General features: G+C 41.5%; 1 protein-coding gene across 4 annotated transcripts in view; it reads left to right on the forward strand.

Annotated features, from left to right (window-relative positions):
- The first annotated feature begins 274 nt into the window (after positions 1-274).
- doc2b (double C2-like domains, beta) overlaps positions 275-17,183 on the forward strand; it is a 58,001-nt gene continuing 41,092 nt past the window's right edge. For 2 of the 4 annotated variants that reach the window (XM_061703444.1, XM_061703445.1), the window contains exon 1: positions 275-869. In XM_061703444.1, the coding sequence (XP_061559428.1) occupies positions 569-869 (301 nt within the window). In that variant the 5' untranslated portion in view covers positions 275-568. The remainder of the gene's footprint in view (positions 870-17,183) is intronic. The other 2 variants (XM_061703442.1, XM_061703443.1) reach the window with 1 other exon arrangement.

Genomic DNA, 17,183 nt, shown 5'->3' on the forward strand with positions numbered 1-17,183 from the left:
CTACTCAGCAGTTTCATCTGGAGGTGACCCGAAATCCCTCACTGTAATTTCCTCCACAGGTGACCCTAAATCACTGTCATTAGGACTGCTGAGTGATTCCGACCATGTTTAGCTGAAGGACCCGTTAACGTTTGAAGCAAGGAGGCAGGCAGACGTGATGTCCAGATGGACGTGGCTAACGTCGGAATTAAGCACCGTGACGCGGCGGTTCCTGTTTACCGGCCGGTTGCTAGGCAGCGACATCAGCTGATCCTTCCCTCCCTCCCGCCGTCCCTCCCCGCCTAATCCCTCTGCTCTTCCCTCATCGGTGCCCACCCTCACACGCTCCTGCCTCCGCTCTGGTGCAGATCGGCAGCCGTGGGTGGAGCGCGGGGGTCTCCAAACGGGAGAGCGGGAAGGCGGGAGGGGCGGCAGTCAGATAGTGCGGAAGGTGCACGGCGGGGGTCTGAGGCGGTATCGCGAGGGTCCACCTGAGAGGAGATTCTTCTTTTTTTTTTCTTTTGTTTTTGCTCCTTTCTTTTCTCTCACGGCTGGGTTTGGGAGAAGGCTCCTGGCTTGGACCGCATGCATGACACAACGCAAAGGCGAGAAACCCACCATCAGCATCCAGGAGCACATGGCCATTGACGTGTGTCCCGGACCCATCCAGCCCATCAAGCAGATCTCAGACTACTTCCCCCGCTACCCTCGGGGCCTGCCGCCCGTCGGGGCCCCGTGCGCCGCCCTCTCCGCCACCCCGGCCGCCGCCAGCGGTGCCGCCGCCGCCACCTCGGAAAGTGAGGACAGCCCGGACCGGGCGTTCGCCGGAGCCTCGGCATCCAGGAGAGACGACGAGCCTGACGTGGAGGCGTACGACTCGGATGACTCCAGTAAGTGATGCGCTGCAGTTCATTTTCCTCCGGTTGCCAGGCATCTCTGAGGGGCTTTTTTTATTTTTATTTTTTTTATCTTATAAATCCCTTCACCTATTTCGTTAATCTATTCTCCACATGCATTGTGTGAGTTGCAACTGGCTGCCTCACACAGACAACTGTTGCACCCGCTCCCCCATCCTCCACTGCACTCCATCCACTCAGGAAGACGTGGCATTTTATCCTGGCGTTTGTAATTCTTCTTATTATTTTTTTTTATCGCTTTGCTTTCCACGCCTTTTCGAGGTTTGACCGAGTGACTCCAGATCTAAAGTGTGTTAATTTCATCCACACGTGACCCTAAATCATTCATGGTGTAAGAGCACGCCGCAATCAAACCCTCGTCTTAACCAGCACTCATTCTCGACTGCGTCGCTTCGGGATGTCACTTGGCTTTTTATTGCTGGATTGTACCGCGTGAATGCGTTTCATGCAGGTGACCCTAAATCAATCCCACTTGCAACAATGCGATTTTTAGATGGAAGAACATTTCATCAACAGGTGACTCAAAATCATCCTACTCGTGTCAATTACATCTGCAGTTGACCCAAAAATCACTCTCTTGGCTATTTCATCCACAGGTGACGCTAAATCAATTACTGTCGTAGTGATTTTAGTCCACAGGTGACCCAAAATCAATGACTTGTAGACTATTCCATCACGAGATTACCCTAAATCAGATTATATTAGTCAAGTATTTAATTTGGGTATGAAATAAATCTTTTCAAAAATCAACAGGTGACCCTAAATCTCTGTTACATTCCATTAGTTAAATTTGTAACTCCTAACTTTTTTTTTTGGTATGAAAAAAATCAGTGAATAAAAAAAAAAAAAAATCATTCACCCTTGCCACAATTCCATCCACAGGTGACCCTAAATCCCTCTAATTTCATCCCCAGGTGAATCTAAATCAAACAATTTAATGGTGCCCAGCCTCCTTGCAGGTTTTTTTGCGATACGAGGTTAACGTGTGACAGGAGTGAGTTAATCCGGCCAGGATGGCGTGCAGGAGGAGGAGTGGGCGGGCGTGCGGGGTTTAGGGCCGCTTTAATCCTCAAAAGGCTGAGAGGACGGGATGATGATGATGATGGTGGTGGTGGTGATGGAGAGCAGAGGAGGGACGGGGAGGAGGCAGATGTTACTCTGTGATGACCAATACACAGCTCTGGATGCTGCATTATGACACACCACAGTCTCCACTTTTCTGCATTTTGCCCTCTATCTCCTTAGGATACATGGCTGTGGTATGAGACTCCACAGTCTCTACTTTGCCCTCCGTCTCCTAAGAATAAAGCTGTGGTATGACAATCCACAGTTTCTACTTTGCTGCACATTGCCCACAGTCTCCACTTTTCTGCATTTTGCCCTCATGTTAGCTGAGCTTCTTGATGTGTCTCAGTTCCGCTGTATGTATGACACGCCACGGTCTCCTCTCGGGAAAAAAAAACATCAGCCGCGGGCTGAGAGCTGAACATGGGGGTTCTCCATTGTTTCTCATTATGACTGGTGTGTTCACTGCAACATGTTTTTCTCAGTAACTCTATCATGATGCTGTTTCATCAAGCATTTGTTATGTGGTTTCACAGTCTAATAATCCTCAACCATCGCGCGCAGCAGGTGTCGGCGAGCTGCTACGTGCTAACGCCTCCCTGAGTAAAAGCCCCGTCTACTCTGTCCGTCCCGCTAATAAGGCAATTAGTCATTAACCATTATTACTGCTAATTATAGTGTTAAGCCCCCAATAAACATTACACTAAGCACCACCACACAAATATCTCATTTCCATTCGTCGTAAATGTACATTTATTTGGTATAAAATGAAGGTGTCAGTGAAATCAAAGCAATAACCAGAGAACGTAGGAAAGACAAATGACGCAACGTTATGTCTGGATCACTGTGCGGAACTTTATTCCTACACAATAATTTTGGTCATTAAATCACTCATTCTCATGAGAATTTGAGACACGTGACCTTAAATCAATCACTCTTGCAACAATTTCATACACGTGACCCTAAATCAGTCACTCTTGTGACAATTTCATGCACAGGTGACCATAAATCAAACAAATGACAATTGAATCCACAGGTGACGCAAAATTGATCAGACTCTCATTCATTCATTTCATTCACTCTACACCAATCACACTCGCGGCAATTTCATAAGGAGGTGACCCTAAATCCTTACGCAAATTACATCAACAGTTAACACCAACCCGATCACTCTCATGACAGTTTCATGCACAGGTAAACATAAATCAAACAGATGACGCAAAATCGATCAGACTCGCAACATTTTCATTCGCGCGACTCTAAACCAATCACTCTCGCGGCAATTTCATTAGGGGGTGACCCTAAATCCTTACGCAAATTACATCACCATTTGACACCAACTCGATCACACTGATGACAATTTTATCCACAGGTGACTCTAAATCCCTCTCACAGGAGGTAACCCTGAATCAAACACTGACAATTTCATACACAGGTGACCCTAAATCAATAACTCTTGCGACCATTTCATCCCTGTGACCGTAGATAGATCACTCTCACAACCATTTCAAAATTAATTTCACACTTTCAAAACCAGATTAAGGAAAATTCTAAACCTTTCTGATATTTAGTGTCACCATCAAGAACAGTCACTAATGTTTGATTGCAACGAGGGGGCCGTGGCACAGATCGTCTGTTCTCGCTCCCGCGTGACTTGATCTAGTATGCGCACAGTTCCTCTGGGACGGGTGGGGCGCCATCCAAACCAACTAAGGGGGAGCGTGGTTTTGTGTGTGTGTGGGTGTGTCGGGGGGTGGGATGGAGCTAATCTGCATAAAAGCACCATTTCCCCCAAAGCACGACTCATTGTGACTCAACCTTGACTTTCTTAATTGAAGTGCAGTGACCGGCTCCCCCGGTGGAGGGGGGGAGGGGGCTACCCACAGGCCGATTAACGGCGGTTGCCAGCGGGCGAGGGCTATCGCGTCCTCGCTGGGGTGAGGAGAAATAGCGGGCGTGACCCACGAAACAGACAACACTCTTGTGTTCGGCAGAGATAAGCCTCAAAGACGATTGTTTGTTGCGGGGGGATGGTGGGGGACGGTCGCACTGGTTGGATCCCCTCATAACAACCCCCTCCCTTTCACTCCTAGCAGCTTCCAGTCAGAATAAAGTCAGGGTGACTGGGAGAGTAAAATTGAAAAATTTAGGCTCACTTGTGCATGAAATTTTCACGTGTGTAATTTAAGGTCACCAGAGGATGGAATAATTGTGTATGTGATTGATGCAATATGCAAAAAAACCGACAAAAAAAACAAACTATTACTCGCGAACCATGTGTGTCGCTTCAAGCGCTGCCTCGTTCTCGTTGACTGCATAAACCGCCGCCTACCACAATACGGTCACACGAACAAACACTTGACACATCTCCTGCGCTGTCTCTTTAAGAGCCCGCCAAGCCATCTGTTTCTCGTCTTGCACCGAAACCCCTCGGCGGACCTTCGCATTGATCTGCTCCAAAGCGTCCCACGAGCCTCATAATGCTCGCGTCCATGTCAGGAGCAGAAACCTCTAGTTACGCGCAACTTACCGCGAACAGTGCAGCTAACGGCTACCGAGCCGCGACGCTCCCATCGGGATTGACCCCTGAACACCCCCCCCCCCCCCACCCCCCTTTATCCGGATGAATACGTTACGTAATGGTAATACCAGCTATTACACACATCCATTTGCTATGAGGGGACTTTGGATTTGGCTTCATCCCTGACACATGTTGCCAAGTGCCGTTCTCCACTGCTACACTCTCGGCCTTAAATGCAAAATTCAGTTTAAATTGCAAAGTGCCACCAAGGGGGAAGTCAGCAGCCTTCCGACAGGACACGGCAAGCGCTCATCTATGAAAACGCCCAGTCGGAATGACTCTGTGCCAAAATAGATGGTGTGCCATTTTTTTTAAGCAAATGAAAATGGGAGTGAAATGAAAAATTTAAAATAAAAAAAAATAAAAACAATGAACAACAACATGAAAATAAAAATATTCAGAAACCAAAAAAAATGAAATTTTATCAAGACAAATTTGTCATGTAATTTTAAAAAATGACAAGGAACCAAGCAAATAAAAAAAATACGAATTACCCCCCTCCCCCCCAAAAAAAATGTTGGTTTTAAATTTCATATCCGAAACAAAAATAAGTGTTGTAACAAAATCTTCCAAAACAAAAAAATGTTTCATTTTCTAAAACGTAATTTTGGGGGGATAGTCACAACAACAAAAAATTGTAAACTTTCCCCAGACGTATTTTTTTTTGGACCTTATTCAACAACAAACAAAAATTGCTGGTGAGTGCCATGAGGGGAATTTTTGATTTGGCTTTCATGCATCATTAACAAGCTCCACCAATATGATTTTCACAAACCCAAATGGAAAATTCAACAGTTTCTCATCTCAAACAGCAAAGTGTCACCAAGGAGAAAGTCAGCCGCCTCTCGAGAGGCTAACAGCACACTCGCCAAAATGAAAACACGCTGTTTGAACAACTTCCTGCAAAAAAAAAAAAAACGATGACGGATGACTGATGTATGAACCATGACTTCCCCCCGAATGAAGCCAATAGGATGAGCGACTTAGCGTCTTAATGAGGTGGTGCTAATAAGAGACGCGTTTGGTCACAGCAGTTCAAAGCTTTCACAATATCGCTGCGAGATGCCAAAAAAAAGGGACAAGCGCTTCAACTTCAACATTTAAATGTTTAATAAACATTTTAATCACACTTTTTAGCCTTTTGAAAACAAAAACCTTTCCTATAAACAAAAACCTTTCCTATTTTTTTGTTTTGTTTTTACTTAATGTGAAATTTTAAATACAAGAAGTTGAGACATTTTCAAAAACTAACAAAAATTGGGAAATGTTCTTCAACAAATCTAAATTGAAAATCTTTTTAAAAGGTCCAAAACTACAAACTTTTTAAAATTTTCAAAATCGTGCAAAAAAATGGTACAAATATTTTTTTTTTTTAAATTTCCCCAAACAGCAATAAAATGGTCCCAAAACTTTTTCTTTTAATAAAGAAAAATTCAAACAGAAGACTTCCAAAATCGCAAAATTGTTCAACAACAACTTGAAGAAATATATGGAAATTCTCCAAAACAAAAAAGTAATTCTAGTGTGAAAACCAAAAAAAATTGTCCGAAATTAAAAAAAAACAACAAAAGCCGGGAAATTAAAAACAAAAAATTGAAAACAGACCAAAACGTTTTTGACATTCTGAAAAAAAATAAAATAAGGATCATGAAACTTTAAAACACAACACAGGAAAAAAAAAAGAAATGTGTAAAATTTTGCGTTACGGTTAAAATAAATAAATAAATAAATAATATATATATATATATATATATATATGTGTATATATGTATATATGTGTATATATGTATATATATATATATGTATATATATACATATATATATATGTATATATATGTATATATATATATATATATGTATATATGTATATATATATATATATATGTATATATGTATATATATATGTATATATATATATATATATGTGTATATATATATGTATATATATGTGTATATATATATATATATATATATATATATATATATATATATGTATATATATGTGTATATATATATATATATATATATATATATATATATATATGTATATATATACATATATCTTCTTCTTGCTCTTAATTCGGCTGCATGTATTCCAGTAGAGCTCAGTGCTGCCTGGGCTGTTGTCTCACAACATGGTGCTACACTGACGGCATGCATCTCTGAATTTGGACTTGCCTGTACACCGTAAAAACCCATTTAAAAAAAACTGACCGCTTAAAAGTCTGCCTTATAGCAGGGAACACTGTAGCAGTTAAACGAGCCTTGATTTTTTTTTAATCGCGTCTCGTTCCAAATGATGTGTTCAGTTTTCACGGTGCCGAGGGCGTATTTGAATATACATTAAAAAAAAAAGGCCCGTTTTTAATGTCAGAGACGACCGCATCCACGCTGCACTTTTCAACGTATCTGATGACATTTAATTGACATTATGTCAAGAATGCAAATCATCGCAGAGGCGCTCATGTAAGAAAAGATCCTGGCAACGAGTCATTTTGGTGGAAAAAGAAGCTACAAAAATGGTTTGTTTCATGTTTGCGTTAAGATGCTCTTTTCGGGGGGAGTCAATATCTGCAGTGATGGCGTTTTTGATTGCTTTGAAATGCTGACAAAATATTGCCTTTTTGTGGGTGAATAGTTTCATGTATAGTGTGATTAGTAATTGTAGTATAATGTTGGATAATATTTTATAATTGATGTAGAAATACTGTAGTCCCTTCCTGGTGGCCATCTTAAAACCTTAATTAACTTCACAGCACAAGTTTTAAAATAAAACAAAAAAAGTTAACATTTTTGAAAACAGAAAAATAAATGTATGGGATTATTTTCAAACATAAAACATTAAATTGTCAGGGACTATAAAAACAATCTAAAACAAACTAAATTGTTGGGAAATGTTCAAAATCAAAGAATTTAGAAATTTTCAAAACATGGAAAAATATTGACTAAAAATTGTAAAATGTCAAATAAATTGTTGGGAAATCTTCATAAAGAAGTAAAGAAACATTTAGGAAATTGTCCAAAAATATTCTACTCAAAGTTGAAGTGGAAATTTTCAAAACCAAAAACTGTAAAATGTGCACAAATAAACGATGCCATTTTTATGTTGTCGTCAGGTAGAGAAGCTGTAAACATCTGATTGCTGACAGTGAATCGGAAGTGGGAGTGCACAAACAACCTTGGGCCACCAATGAGCTCCATGCTACTTCACCACAGACGCTAATACATGATCACAAGCAGCAGCCACAACCATTATAATTCAACAAAAAAAAACAAGCATGTTGATTAGAAATTTGCTCTCAACCCAGCAGGTAGAAATTTGGCCTGGCAAAAAGCAGCGGGACTAATATTCTGTGCCGTTCTTGCACCTTTTTTTTCCCCCCAAAACATTGCTCAGTGCCAACCTAGAAAGGTTCCCCACCCCTGCTGCAAGCTCTGACTCACCGTATTTTTTCTTTGAATGTTTTTTTGTACGGGTGCGCAAACAAAAGTACATAATTACGCCATGCTGCACTCCGGGTATGCAGCAATTATTGACCGACAGAGCTGAGAAAAGCCCTGAGCGGGTGATTTGGGAGCCTCGTCGTAGCTGTAAACGCAAACACATCCTGCCAAAACAAATCACTTTCCGAGAAGCCCAAACATGAGCAACTGTGTGGGAAGGGACAGGAAGCTACACATTTATTTTTACTACACTTGGAGGCTAAAGTACTTTCTAAATAAAAAGCACACATACAAACAGATACATGCGTCAAGAGATGGTGACTTGTCTTTGAACGTCCAGTAAATATTAAAACATTAGCCTGTTCTTAACCCTTACATACTGTTAATTTTCCATGCACACATATTATGTTCTGGGTCAATTTTGATAGTCTTTGACAATAATATAATAATAATAATAATAACAGTAATAATTGTTGATATAAAATTATGAAATGCAGATCTTTCCAAAACATTTATAGTCATAACCTGATTTGACTTGACACAACTTCAGATAACCTGATTTGATTCGAACTTGAGATAACCTGAATGAAGTTTACTCGACTTGAGATAACCCAATTTGACTCGACTCGCGATAACCTGGTTTGACTCGACTCTTGATCGACTGATTTGACTCGCCTCGCAATAGCCTAATTTTACTCGACTCGAAATAACCTGATTGGACGGTACCCGAGAGACTGACTTGACTTGCCCAACACAAAATGACTGGAGACTTACATGAGACTTACTCATGTGTCACTTGATCCCATCTCTGCTCTTTTTAGTATGAAAAACCCTGACTGCACGCTCGCACAAAGCTAAGGAAAAAAAAAATGTAGAAGACGCTAAAAGCTGCATAAAGACTACGATGACAGATTGTGACTCACCAAGCATAAACATTCTTATTTTCAATTTGTGTTGCGGCTTAAAAGTGCTAAAGTTGAACTTTTTGTCTGACTGCGAGCCTTGACAGAGCGTTTCTCCCTGCTGGCCGTTAATTGCTTTTTCATTCAATCCATTTCTGAGAATGCGGTGGCGTCAGTCGCGGAGGTCGTGTGAACCTGACAGAATGTGCAAAAATATCGTTTTCCCGGAATCAACGCTCGGCTGCGTGGCATGACACTCTTACGAAGAAGCGTGTACACATCAATTATCGGCTCACTTGCATTATTCACACCATCCTCAAACAAAGCGAAATATCTATGACCAAAGACTATACATCAATATCTCACATTGGTTCATTCGAAAAAGTGAAGGCTACGCAGAGTAAATGTGCTGTAATACCGCTGATCTTACTAGAACTATGTTGCTAACCAAAACAGCAGCACTTACCGAAGCATGTAAACAGTTGGTCTTTATTATTATTTCGGCCATATAATCCCGTTTTGTTGGGGAGCCGCAACATGCCCAAAAACTCACCAGTTTTGGCAAAACCATGCATCCTGGTAAAAACGTATGTATTTTAGGGGTACTGAACACAACCCCCCAAAACTGCAACTTAGTAGCGCCCCCTGGACAGTTGGAAAAATATTTGCCTGACACCAGTTTCACCACTGGACCTGAAATTGTGTGAACACGTCTGTCAAAACGGGATGCATAAAAAAGTCTCAAGGTCCCATGGGCGAAATTGGACAGGAAGTCGGCCATTTTTATCTGAATCTGCCATTTTTGAGACGAAATCCAGCCCACAAAAATTAGTACCCTTAGTTTGACACAATTTTTAGTACGAGAAACCCTGGATGAGCATGTCTACAATAACAGGACGCACACAAGTTTAAAGGACCCGTGCCCGAAATTTTTCGGTGAATTCCCGGGTCGTACTTTGACAAACTCACACTAGAGACCTCATCCTGGTGAGTCCAGAATTAATCATCTTTTTAGAAGCCTAAAAACGCCCATAAACTCACCAAACACCACCTCAAAACCATGTGTCTTGGTACATTAATGGGGTTTTTTTTTAGCGGTCCTGAACACAACATACTCAAAACTGACTGGAGCGCACCCTGAAAAGAGAAAAAAAAACAGCCTCTGACACTAGTTTCACTGCTGGACCTGAAATTGCATGAACATATCTAGCATAGCTGGAATCCCGAAAAATACGCAGTAATTTTGTTATGAAGTTGCCATTTTGAGAGAAATTCCTGCCCTCCAAATTGAGAAAAACATTTGTTTCACCAATCGACCCGAAATCCCAGTACCCAAAATTGAACAGCAAGTCTGCTATTTTGGTTTAAAGCAGACAAATTGCAACTTTTGACAAACCCTCCATTACCTTGCATTGTTCTAATTGAGCAGGAGTCTTTTTTTTATTTATTTATTCTTTTTTAAAATTTATTTTCCTCTGCGTAGTAGACAGACTGATGACGTCCTGGTGGCCAGCGCGAGACTAATAACTCAGTGAGCGCAAGAGGCTAGCGGCAAAAACTCCCGCTGAGGCCTTCTGCAGGCTGCACCAGCATCTTCCATCGCGTGTGAGTTAGGTCTCTCAAGAAAAGTCGGGAACAGATGGGATTGAATTAAGCGTCGTCGTGCTCATTTCCCGTCACTTAGCGCAAAAACAGACGTTGGCAAACTTGAACTAAAATAGCGCAGACTCGAAAGCGAGGCAGCAAATGGAAATGAGTGGCCAAAGCGAAACACAATCTAAAAAAAGATCACAATGTAACCAACAAGGTGAGCGTAACACCTGATTTGGTTCGGATAACGTAATGATGTAAGATGTTCGGGTAACCAGTCTTTGCTCATCACAGAGGAACTTCGTATAGTTTTTGCATCACCGTGCTAACAACAAATGCAATCAACAAATAACACCTCTGGCCCTTGCGCATTGATACTCAGTTGATAAATGCTTTTGGTTTGCGAATGCGTTCCTTTTTTTTTGTTTGTTTACAGCGCGGGGTCGGGGGCGGAAAAGGAAGGCGGAGATCTTCGCTAGTGACGTAGCTAACCTCGAGAAATTCGAATGACCTGACTTCAGGCCTCTCTGCAGAAAAACGACAACTCTGGAATGCGTGGCCGATTTTATTTCGTATTCCACGTGTTTATTAAGGCCCCATAGAGACAATATGACATCCCAAATACTAGAGAAAGTTGATTTGGCAAAATATGTGTGCCCCATAAATGCCATACCCAGAAGTTAGTCACCTAGCTGTTAAAACCTTCATTGTAGTTTCTGTTTATTACATTTATAAAAAAAAAAAAAAAAAAAACAGTAGAAGCAGGTAGCTGCTATATGCAACGTTAGCCACTCTGATAGTGACACTAACGAATAAAAACAAAAATCTGATGTAGTTTTCCTGGAAAATGGAAAACTTTTGTTAGATTTTGGTTTCCAAACTGTGAGCTTTTTTTTGTGATTTTATTTTCCAGATTTGCCCACAAGTTTTGTACTAATTCCTGGTTGTTCTTTAGTATGTCAGGAAACCAATTTTTATGAAACTTTTTGGTGCGGTTTATGTCGAATTAACCAGATATATTTTCATGCAAATTCGGATAAAATTAACTTTTGTGATTTTGATTGTTCTAAAAAATGTCGGGAAATGAACGTAGCTACGATACGTGATGCTAGCCACGCTGAAAAGTGCATCAATGGATGAAAACATACAAATGTGAAGTATATATTCGCTTTTGGCTTGCAAACCATGAGCTGTTTCGGTGCCTTTTTTTTTTTTTTTTTTTTTTAACGGATTTCCCAGCTAGTGTTTAAAAGTTTGGTACCGTTAACGAACAAGAAAATGTCACAACCGTTACTACTCCTTGGGCTCCTTGGTGATGATAATTGCAGCCTGGTAAGGCCTTTTGTCCATTGATCTTTCTATTTTTTTGGGTTCTTTTTTTCTTCTTCAACTCGACTCGGCTCGACGCACTTGCCAATTAACTGCGGGCGCTCGGGATTAATTGGAAATGACCGACCAGGCTAAACGTAGAAAAGAAAAAGGAAAAAGAATAAAATCTCTGGATTGCTCAGTGGAACAAAAACGTACACAGGGTTTCATTAGCATGATCTGCATTTCAATTCCGATGAACGGCGCCATTCATTTATTCATCACGTGCAATGAGAGGAATCACAGGAGGGGATTTAACTTTGAAATGTTTCACCCTGCCAGGGCGCCACTTAGCGTGTATAACTGTATTTTAGCCACGTAAAGTACTTGAGTCCTCTCAGGGAGAAGTGCTCTATAAATAAACGGACTTACTTATTTTAATGGCCCTGTTCACACTTGCAATCAAATCCAACTAAATGGCTCTTTTGCCATTGTTGAACCTCTGTGGACTCTTAGGCAGTGCTTTAGTACTTACAGTATGATGTCCCCCCCCCCCCCCCCCCCCACTACTAGTGCCACGTTTTGGTGTTGTAGTATGCAATTAAATCTTACGAGTAAACTACTTAGCAGCACTAGTAACAATAACAGACCCAACTTGGAGGCACGTGTCACGCATTAGTAGCCTCCTGGATTCTAGTAGTAGCACCGAAATGTTCACTATTATTTTTGACATCACTATTAAAGTTGTCGTACTAATGTACAGTAACGACGTTTCTAGTAAGACACAGTTGTACTAGTGCACTGAATGTTCTTCCGACTAATAGGACAACTTGGGGTTACTAGTAAGACAACTGCACATTACTAGTGAAGCAAATTGACGGTGCACTAGCTGCATGCTACTACTACTACTTGTGACATTCTAAAATTCTACTAATTAACATTTAGCACTAGTAACAAACATAAGACAATTCAGCACACTAGTAAAACGACTAGGCCGTACTAGTGTCTTACTAGTAATGTTTTTTCACCACTGTGCCTAGTAGTGTTACTAGTGGAGGACAGTAGTCTACACTAAGGTTTAATTGGGTTACTAGTAGACCAAAAGTGGTGTGTCCTAGTAGTTCTATTAGTGTGCTGAATTGTTTTACTATTAGTAGGACAACTTTGGTATACTAGTGAGGCAAAACTGTGCACTAGATGACAACTGCGACTACTAGTGACATTCTAAAAATCTACTAGTTAACAAGTAGTGGTAGTAGAATGCAGATGTCAACAGGTGCACAGTTCTGACTCACTAGTAACATGTTGTCCTACTAGTATGCCATAGTTGTAGTACTAGTTGCTGATTGTCTTACTTTTGAGGACAATGTGTACTAGTACATGGACCTTCAGTTGGATGTCAAGGATATCGAAGAGCTGCTTCCCGTGCACCGCGTACACTGTATTCCTCGCTTTTGCTCTGTGCAAGGTCTTCCCTTGGCCGTAACAGGCGGCGTTTTAGTAGCACCTCAACATGCCTGAATCAAAATGTGTTTTAGTGGCAATCAATGTCGTATTTATGGAACAAAAGGGAGCCCAAAGAATTTGCTTTGATTTGAAATGTCACTGCCTGTCGCTGCTGTTTCCTCGTATACCTGAGCGTCCCGCGGCGGCATTGTCTCGATCGGCGCTGAATAGACGCGGGCGAGTAGCGAGGCTTCTGCCCACGCTTTCGCTCTAGTGCACAAAGGCGCCGCCGGTGTTCATTCATGTGCGCGCCGACAACCTCCGAACATGACGGAATGGGACATTTCTACGTGGATGGAGTCACTTTGAAGTATGCTTGAACAGTGTTGGGAAGTAACTAATTACATTTAATGTTATTAAATTACAGTTGCGTTTGTAAATTTCCATGATTACAATTGTAGTTATATTTGAAAAATAGCCGCAAAAGCTTTTTTCCATATCACTTCCTCCTTCGAAAGCCGTCGTTTGTGATTGGCTCTTTTGTGTCATGTGTCTCAAACATGACATATTTTTCCCAAACACCGATGCTATTCGTTAGCCCAGCTGTGGAAATTCTGATTAGTTAGCGTTAAGCTAGGGGACCTGAAGGTAAAGCTATGTAGTTGTTTAAAATACACAACGTATAATTCTCTGTTTTCTGTTGACCATAAACTTGAACTGAGCAGCAATAAATAGCTTGAAGCCTTTTTTGAAGAACTGTTCACCTAAAATCTGCGAGCAAATGATACTTCCCCAAAAAGCTTAACAATTGCCAATAGATGGCACGAGATTCTGGCAAAGCACTACTTTTGTCTAAATGAATGAATCTTAACTCACGTCAACATAATTACAGGACACAAGAGGTTCCTCAACAAAAAAAAATCCATGAACAGGCACATTTGCGTTGTTCTTTTCTTGGGTTACTTCCCATCAAGAGGGTCAGTAAGCGTACTATTAAGTCTTGTAGCTGTTGGACTTGTATAAGTTGAAAAGTATACACACCCCTTTATAACCTGTACAACTGAAACTGTTTTCGAGAGGGAAAGTTTAAAAAAAAAAAAAAAGACATAATCTGGGGCGGCACGGTGGGCGACTGGTTAGAGCGTCTGCCGCACAGTTCTGAGGACCGGGGTTCAAATCCCGACCCCGCCTGTGTGGAGTTTGCATGTTCTCCCCGTGCCTGCGTGGGTTTTCTCCCGGCACTCCGGTTTCCTCCCACATCCCAAAAACATGTATGGTAGGTTAATTGATGACTCTAAATTGCCCGTAGGCGTGCATGTGAGTGCGAATGGTTGTTTGTTAATGTGTGCCCTGCGATTGGTTGGCAACCAGTTCTAGGTGTACCCCGCCTCCTGCCCGAAGATAGCTGGGATAGGCTCCAGCACGCCCGCGACCCTTGTGAGGATAAGTGGCACAGAAAATGGATGGATGGATGGACTTAATGTGGTTGCACAAGTGCGCACACCCTCTTAAAACTAGGGATGTGGCTGTATTTAGAATTAACCAATTACATTCAAACTTGTTAAATAGCAGACAGCTCCCACCCGCCACAATTTAAAGTGCCTCTGATTAACCTCAAATGAAGTTGCTGTTGAAGTAGGCTTTTCCAGATATTTATTTTTTGCTTTTGAAAAGAAGCCTGATTTTGTGTGTGTGTGTGTGTGTGTGTGTGTGTGCGCGTGCGCGCGCGCGTGTGTGTGTACTTGTGCAAACAATGACTGCTATCTGGAGCTGGTCACTTTTCTCTCTACCTTGACTAAATTGGAAAACAAACAAATTTTGGGGGCGCATTTTTGGTTATAACTTTTGGTTTTGAGGTGCTCTATACGCCCTAATTTTGGAGTACGAGCTTTCCAACGGTTCCACTCACGCTTGCTTTTTGCGCTGTAGTTAGCATCCTCTCAAATAGATGCCTGTAATTTCTGCAGTTGAGTAAACGCGGAATTCAAGCTGCAGATGTGGCTTAATCATTGCTTGTTGTCTGGCCGTTAGCATTTTTTGGGGCAAGGATTGCACAACGTGACAAAGAAGTCCAATCATGGGCTGTGTCAGGAGGCCAATCAAGTGATTGGGTGGGGGGGGGGGGGGGCAATTCATCTACGCCTCCAAAATGGGTTCTTTGAAAGTATGTCAGACAAAACAAGGGCATTTCTCGCATTGTATTGTGGCAGGCTTGCATGAAAAAAAAATTGCCCGCTGTTTTCAGACAGCTGCCAAGTGAAGCGCTCCAAAGAGACAGGGTAAAATTGAATAACAAGAACTTGGTGACACAGGCGGCGTGTGTCAGCGACTCAGCGGGTTTAAACAGTCGGTGTTGGAGAAACAACGTGTCAGTTCTTCCCATAGGAAATAATGGAAGTACTGTAGTCCGTTGTGAGGGCAAACTTTGGGCAAAACGTTCAAGTGGAAAAACAACAAAACACGAATGACAGCATTGCATAAAAAGCCAAAGAAAAAGCAGTGAGTCCATGGAAATAAAATTTTCTCCAATTCCGTATTGAGTTTGTTTTGGTTTTTTAATTTCATGGCCCCGCTTGTAACGCATATCATCTTTCTACATTGAAACGAATGGAAATGCCATAAATCCGTTCCAGCTTCCCAAAAATAAACCAACAAAAATGTTGTTTTTCAAAAAGAAAACTAGTACTGTATAGCATTGTACTTTATACACACATACAGTAATGACATAATTCATTAGAGTGTAAAGATATTAAACTGTTTTTGCCACATTTGATGCTTGAATTCAATGGACATTGTGCTACTCCTTCAGGTGTGTGCGCCTTTGCCACCTGGCGCAGTATAAGACGGACATACGGATATACTCACAACTCCTCAGTATTCAGCTGCAGTAACAGTCATTTTTCGCAGAGGATAAAGAATATATGCCCGTTAGTATTGTTACATCATTTGTCTCCATGTGTTGCTCCACCATATGTCTTCAAATATCAATTGCTGAAAGGGTCATAACATTGTTTTAACACAGTTTTTGAAGACTTGTTCGCTATTTGACAAACTGCTGCTTGTTGCAACTTGAAAAACTCCTAAATCTGGTCACTTGTATCTCAAGGCACCACTGCAATGGAAAATCTAATCTGCATTGATTGTAACCTGCAATGTTTTAACATTCTTAACTGCCATACAAGTGTAAAAAGAAGGGAACCACCAACCAAACGGTAAATCAGTGAGTCCAGGATCATCCTTGTTTTATAATTGACCTCAAGCGACTGCTCCTTCTTGCACAGGCCAAGGATTGACAATTTAGGGACCCTGAACGCATCATTTATTTACAGCCTGTTTGTGTGGTTCTCTTTTGTAATATGGCCTCTTCTGCTCCCCAAGCCAATCAAGCTATAACTCTTACCGTGAACTCCGACCTCTACCTTGTTCTTGTCACGGCCAACGACGCCCTGATGCACGGCTTCAATTTCGAAGCACCACACGGTTGGAGCGCTGCAAAGTGGAGGAAGAAATGGGCCTCAAAAGTCTTGTTTTTCACAGCCAGTCACTGAAATAATTGCCAATCTTTGATTCCATCCTCCAACCGTATTAGATAATAAAGCTTCAGTGTTACGCACCACCCATCTCTTATGAATACTTGCTTCCAATTAGGGCTCATTTGGGCAAGTTCCTCAGTGGGAGTTCGTCAAAGTAAGAGCAGTAATTTGCCCGAAAATGGCTGACTACCTATTCAGTTTCAGGCATGGGTTCTTGAGACTTTGTCGTGCATCCTTTTATGATAACCGCGGCTACCCAATTTCACACTGATCTGTGCGACTTGGTTCGGGGGATAATTTTTTTCTAGCTTTCGAGCTGTGGAATTCACTCCAAAATGGCTGCTGCAAACCAAAATTTCTGACCTCTTGTTCTCGAGACTTTTTTTGTGTGCGTCTTGTTATGATAGATGTGTTCACC

The sequence above is a fragment of the Phycodurus eques genome, chromosome 17 (genome assembly GCF_024500275.1).
Source record: "Phycodurus eques isolate BA_2022a chromosome 17, UOR_Pequ_1.1, whole genome shotgun sequence".
Taxonomy (NCBI): Eukaryota; Metazoa; Chordata; class Actinopteri; order Syngnathiformes; family Syngnathidae; genus Phycodurus; species Phycodurus eques.